General features: G+C 44.8%; 1 protein-coding gene across 1 annotated transcript in view; it reads left to right on the top strand.

The window, feature by feature from the left end:
* The window catches only part of LOC306775621 (potassium voltage-gated channel subfamily B member 1-like), a gene marked incomplete at both ends in the record, with an annotated part of 28,122 nt that extends 21,807 nt beyond the window's left edge, over positions 1-6,315 (top strand). Inside the window, one exon of the mRNA XM_079266080.1 lies at positions 4,471-6,315. Within this exon, the coding sequence (XP_079122206.1) occupies positions 4,471-6,315 (1,845 nt within the window). The remainder of the gene's footprint in view (positions 1-4,470) is intronic.
* Positions 6,316-6,663: the final 348 nt, after the last annotated feature.

Raw genomic sequence — 6,663 nt, forward strand, 5'->3', positions numbered from 1 at the left:
CTCTTAACCGTCTGCAGGTCATCCAAAATGCTGCCGCCAGATTACTCACCAGGACAAACCGACGGTCTCACATCACCCCCGTACTCCGATCTCTCCACTGGCTTCCTGTAGCATCTCGGATACACTTCAAAATTCTCACCATCACTTACAGAGCACTTCATGGTCAGGCTCCGACTTATGTAGCTGATCTACTTCGCCCCTATTCACCCGCCCGCACTCTCAGGTCAAATGCTCTAGGTCTTCTGTCAGTCCCACGCACACGATTTAAGACCCGTGGTGACCGAGCTTTTGAGGCAGTGGCTCCGAGGCTCTGGAATGCTCTGCCTGCAACTCTACGCCTCGCAGATACTGTGGATACTTTTAAAAGCCAGCTAAAAACCCACCTGTTTAGGCTGGCGTTTGTGTAAAAGTAAACCCATGTCCTAGACCTGCTCTTAACATTTGTTTTACATTTTTATTTTATTTTTATTTTATTCTTTAACATTTTTTATTCACTCTGTGTATGTAATTTATTGACCGTAGGGTCACATTGTGTTTTTATGCTTTTAAATGTCTGCTCTGTTAAGCACTTTGTGATAGTACTGTCTGTGAAAAGCGCTATATAAATAAAATTCATTCATTCATTCATTCATATAAAAGGGCAGCAGGTGAGAATAGTTTCATTGCACCTTGGTCTCCGTGTGGAACTTTCCAAGAAGGTGATAGTAACCCCGGGGAGGAAGTGTTTGCAGCTGCAAAGGGCTTCTCCACTTTGTTTACTGGCAGCGAAATTCTATCCATCTTTCCCATTGAAGTATTAGCTTAAAACAAAAACCCTGACACTGTATCTCACAGAGGGAACTACAGCAGAACCACAACAGACTCTGTAGGAGGCAGGTCAGCTGTCAGCGCACAAATCCAGACAACGTTTATTGGCAAATCACAGAAGTGGTAATACAATAACAGGATTAGAGAGGTCACCTTGCACTCAACATGCCAAGAGAAAATAAAGTGAGTGAGTCACTAAGTCTAACAATACCTCCATTGATTCAGTTCATAGTGGGGAAAAGGGCACACCCAGAGACTTCCGTTGGCAATTACAATGCCACTTTGTTCATGTCGTCTGTTTTCAGACCCAGATGTCACTCGTGTGTATCTTGTATTTCTGTTTTCATTCTTTCCTTACACGGCTCCGGTATGTGACTGTATGTCAGAACCTATTCACTCTAACAGCCAACGGAAAACACTGCTTTGACTGTATTTTAGCAGTAACCTTTTCCAGAAAAACACTGGACACTAACAATATCAGCTGTTCACTCACTGGAGAGTTATTTGGAGAAATTTATTTGGATTTATTTTGAGAGTGAGATCATACAAGTGCTGGAGTTGATGCAGTAAACAAATTAAAAGTAAGCCAATGAGTGAGACGAGTGCTCTACTGTTTTTGTGCTAGAGGCACATGGTTAGAGCTTTACAGGGTCTTCGTTGAGGTGAAAGAGAAACTTTTTATTTTGCCATATTTTGACCAAAATGTGATTTTGGTAATGTCTAGCGGTCGGTTACTTACACTTTGTCTAGATTGTAATATCTAAACATCTGCATGGACTGCTGTGATATTGTGGTTAAATCACAGTCCCCAGAGGATGCAAACTATTGACTTTGGTGATCTTCTGACTGACAGGTTAACATTAGTGTCTTTAAGTGAACGGTCTCTACATTGCCATGACATTGACGTTAGAAATCATGAAACAAGCGCAACCTGGCTACACACCAGGTAATTGTTGAACTCCTACTCATTTGGTACACTCTGAGGATTCTCCTGTTGCGTCTGCTTCCCCTGTCCATCAGACTTGTCATTAACTAACATCACATCTGCGTCCTAATATCCCTGCTGCATATGGAAATATATATATACCCAAATGCATTTTAGCTTCATTGCCTTTATCCGCACCGCGAGAATAGACTTCTCTCTTTCTGCTCAACTCTATCTGGCAGCAACAAGAAGACATTCATATTAAATTTCCTCATTTGTAAAACAGTGTCATTGTCTCATACACACGCACATCACATTGACTAACCAAGGAAACTCACAAGTTTCTGCAGCAAGGCTTAGACTGGTTTGCCACATTCCCTCTGTGTCACAGATTCGTCAGAGTGCTGAGTGTCCTCAGCATGACGCTTCTCTCTCCCTCTGTTTGTATCTCCGTGGTGAGATCACATCCCTGTAATCTTCTCTCTGGATGACCCCGGTTTAGAGTACTCCCTGTGTGGGAGGGAAAATGGTGAGTAAGAGAAAGAATTTGATGGGGGGGGGGGGGGTTGAGCTGGTCATGATTTGGTTGTTCTCCAAACACACTACACACCTAAGTTCAAACGGTCTTTTGCATTCAGCATGATTTATTAGTGAAGCTCAGGCCTAGTCAGTGCATCAACATAGATTTGTGTTTATCTGACGAGTGTGGTTTCCAGATGGTCCATTTTAGATCTGAGGCTCAGTAGTCAAAGCCTCTTTGTCTTTAGAAATGTTGCTGCTCAATCAATGGTACGATTTCCTTTTCCAACCTCTGCAGACTTTGCCTTGTCTGATAATCTGACCTCTACATCCCCAACTTTACTTTTTCAATGTTAGTAACAAGACATCTACCTCTAATGGGTTCTATTTGAGAGTTTTCATCCATCACTTTGGTCTCAAGGGATCCAGACCGGGAGGCAGGCTATTTCAGGGATTGCTCTGGTAGAGTTTAAATTTTTCGTTTGCCGTTTAATTGACTACGCTCTCACAGCTGAACTATTTGGCTGCTGAAGTTGAAATGCCTTTCCTCTGGCCTTTCTCCTGCCCTCTCTTACCTCCACCACAGCAGGGGATTATCTGCTTTTAGTCCCTCTCTCCTCAAAGGCCAAGGTAGGCGTGCAAGCAGTCACCTGTCAAGATTAATTCAAGTTTATGGCCGCTGACTGGCACCGGGGAATAATCCTGCTCACCACTGGCCTGGGACACAGCCTCCACAGTAACTCGACCAGACTCTGGGACAGGAATAATAGGTGTAGCACACCTACTCACCCACAACTGTGCAGCCTTCTTAAATCGCCAGGACTGTGATGAGACCCTATTGTACTCAGCAGATTTTATCTTTAGTAAGTGGCTCAATGCTTCAGAGGTCCCCAGTTGTCTCTCAGGCAGGCTCACTGGCCATGCATGGTGTGCTCTGTAAAAACAAGTAATACATTATAGTCTTCTTGTAGCCTTGGCTAGAACAAAAGCATCTGGCCCCAGAGATCGCATTAGCTCCGACCCCATTTCTTTCAAAATGCTGACATGACATTTCATGAAGACTTCGGAGAAAGTAGCCAGAAAGTGAAATGGGCCGTGAACAAATATCATCAGTAAATGCCATCGCTAGTTGGGATATTTTAGTCGTTTCTGAAATGCAATTTCGTGTCTCAAATGGAATCGCCCCGCTTTGACACACTGATATGGCGTTTCTCACGGGACTGACCACCTTCCTCTGACATTGTTAAAGCACTATTTCACTTTGATGGAGCGTTTTAACTTTCAGCATGTAGTTCAGGGGCAACTGCTAACTTTAGCTCCACTGGTCACAGTCACATCCGGGCCTTTCATATACCCTTTAACATTGCAAATTACAAAGAGGCCAAGTGAGTGATGCATGGTGTGGAAATACCACCAGGAGCTATTTTTCCTTGTTTGTTGTAAGTATAATTGTCAAAATGAAAGTTTAAAGTGTGGTACAAACTTATGAGAAGGAACCTCTCACAAAATCAAAACAGACTGCTTCAGAGTTATTGCATGTTCCGTGAGGTCTTTTGATCGTTTCAGTCTCGACCATCATCAGTGCAGCGATGTGCTGATGATGAAGCGTTGGCTGCTTGTTTCACAAAGATTAAAAGATTGAACAAGCAATTAGTCTGAAGCCATCCATATTTTGTATGCACATACTAATAAGTTCTTTGTAACCAACACACACTCAAACTTTATAAGGTGAGCTGTTTTTCAAGGTGGCCCTCAAGAGAACTTTATAAACTACAACATTACTGAACAGGACCGTGTCTACAGCCTTGCTGGCAGTGAGGCACAGCGATACTTTGAACTAAAGGCGAACATGCTTACAGGGATAATGCTAACATGCTGATGTTCAGCAGGTAATCATTATCATGCCCGCCGTCTTCATTTAGGCTGTTAGCATCCTAACATTTACTGGAATGTGCAATAAAAGTATTGCGCAAATTAAAATATTGACCTGATGATGGTACTAAATGAAAAATCAGGGGATCACCAAAGTCTGCAGGATTCATCCTCTGAGGACCCATGTGCATAGAATGTCATGATAATCCATCCAATATTTGTTGTGATATTTCAGTTTAGACTGACAGGCACTGCTACAGGAAAAAGAAGGGTATACAGCACCGGGGTATATTCCGTAGACATTACTATGTATTTATCAGTATTTTTCACTGTTTTTTGTTTTCTAGATCCTGGCGATTATCTCCGTCCTCTTCATTGTGTTGTCTACCATCGCTTTGTCTCTGAACACCCTTCCAGAGCTGCAGGACACGGATGAGTTTGGTCAATCCACAGACAACCCGCAACTGGCCCATGTGGAAGCTGTGTGTATTGCCTGGTTTACTATGGAGTACCTGCTTCGCTTCCTCTCCTCCCCCAATAAGTGGAAGTTCTTTAAGGGTCCGCTGAATATCATCGACTTGTTGGCCATCTTGCCCTACTACGTCACCATCTTTTTGACAGAATCCAACAAGAGTGTGCTGCAATTTCAGAACGTCCGCCGTGTGGTTCAGATTTTCCGGATCATGCGGATCTTGCGTATTCTGAAGCTGGCTCGTCACTCCACAGGTCTTCAGTCTCTGGGCTTCACTCTCAGGAGGAGTTACAATGAGCTGGGCCTGCTTATCCTTTTCTTGGCCATGGGCATCATGATATTCTCCAGTCTGGTGTTCTTTGCCGAAAAGGATGAAGAGGACACCAAGTTCAAAAGCATCCCAGCTTCTTTCTGGTGGGCTACCATTACTATGACAACAGTAGGCTATGGCGATATCTACCCAAAAACTCTGCTGGGAAAGATAGTTGGAGGATTGTGCTGCATTGCCGGAGTACTGGTGATAGCCCTGCCTATCCCCATTATTGTGAATAACTTCTCTGAGTTCTACAAAGAGCAAAAGAGGCAGGAGAAAGCCATCAAAAGAAGGGAGGCTCTGGAGAAGGCTAAGAGAAATGGCAGCATTGTTTCTATGAACATGAAAGATGCATTGGGCCGCAATGAAGAGCTCATGGATATAATGGTGGAAAATACCGATGAAAAGACGGAGAAGATGCATGATAATCATGTGACTCCTAGTGTGCAGAAAGGGACACCCAAACTCAGGCCACAGATGAGCCCAAGCAGCCCCACCAAGACCCTCAAATCAAGCTACCAAGAGCAGGCCAAGCCCTCTGGCAGCCCTCAGCATCTTAGCGCACAGAAACTGGAGGAGATATACAATAACCTGGCCACGGTCCAGTCACATACCAACCTCAACAGCAAGGAAAAGGGCCCGCCGTCCAAAGCAGTTCGGCAGAGAGCAGAACTAGAGATGGGAAGCATCACCGCTGAAGCAATCACAAGCAAAGCAGAAACAGTTGCAGACATGAGAAGCATGTCCAGCATTGACAGCTTCATCAGCTGCACCACTGACCTCCCCGAGAGCTTTCGCTTTTCCCACAGCCCCGTCAGAAGCATGCCAGGGAAGGTCAGCACTCACCCCAGCCTGGAGCCCACTTTGGAGAGTGAGCATGAAGGCTCCCAGGGTACCACTACACCCCAGACAGGACGAGGCACCAAGCTCGGCCCGTATGCTGACAGTCCCAGGGCTCTGCGCTTTAACTACCCCCTCAAAAGCCACTCCCTCAATGTCAACTTCAGAGATGGGGAGGATTTAGGGATAGGGGCCCTCTCAGACAGCTCGTCAGTCCAGAGCCCTGAGGAGTCCGCCTATACAACTGCCAGACGTAGGACACCCAGCAAGAGCCCGGAGAATTTTCCGCCCAGCAGCCTCTTCACATTCCATGATGTATCCATCAATAAATTCATCGACGCTGACACAGTTGAGGAGGAGCACCTGCATGATGGTTCAGGCATCAATCCCTCCCAAAGACTCCTGAAAAGAGCAAGCCCCAGGTTTCACTCCAGCTTCCAGCAAGTGGCCGTGGAGGGCCTGCAGACGAAGCTGGGGAACAGCACACTGCCGGCAGAAGGGCAGGAGAACCAAGTGGCTCAGGAACTACAACCACACCAGGGAGAGAAGGGTCACTCTAACACTTAAAGGTACAATACGGGAGAGGCCATGAAGCAAACAAACAGGAGATGAGGAAGAAAAAATGGAAATTTAAGAAGCACAGGGAATTTAGCAAAACTGAACTTCCCAAAAATATGAAAAGGCACTGAAAACATTTGCAGGAACATTTGAATAAATTCATAAAAAAATGCTTCTGTCATGGAAATAGCTGTGGACAATGGGAAAGATGTTTGTGTTTTACTCTCGAGCTTTTTCTAAGACTCCTGAATTAATCACTTTAGCAGAAGACTCTGATCTAAGAGGTTTATAAAAAAATGGCAAGGAATGCCCGTCTGATCGTTCTTACTATTTATACATTTATTTTAGTCCAGATAG

Source organism: Melanostigma gelatinosum (genome assembly GCF_949748355.1).
Source record: "Melanostigma gelatinosum genome assembly, chromosome: 3".
In the NCBI taxonomy this organism is placed as follows: domain Eukaryota; kingdom Metazoa; phylum Chordata; class Actinopteri; order Perciformes; family Zoarcidae; genus Melanostigma; species Melanostigma gelatinosum.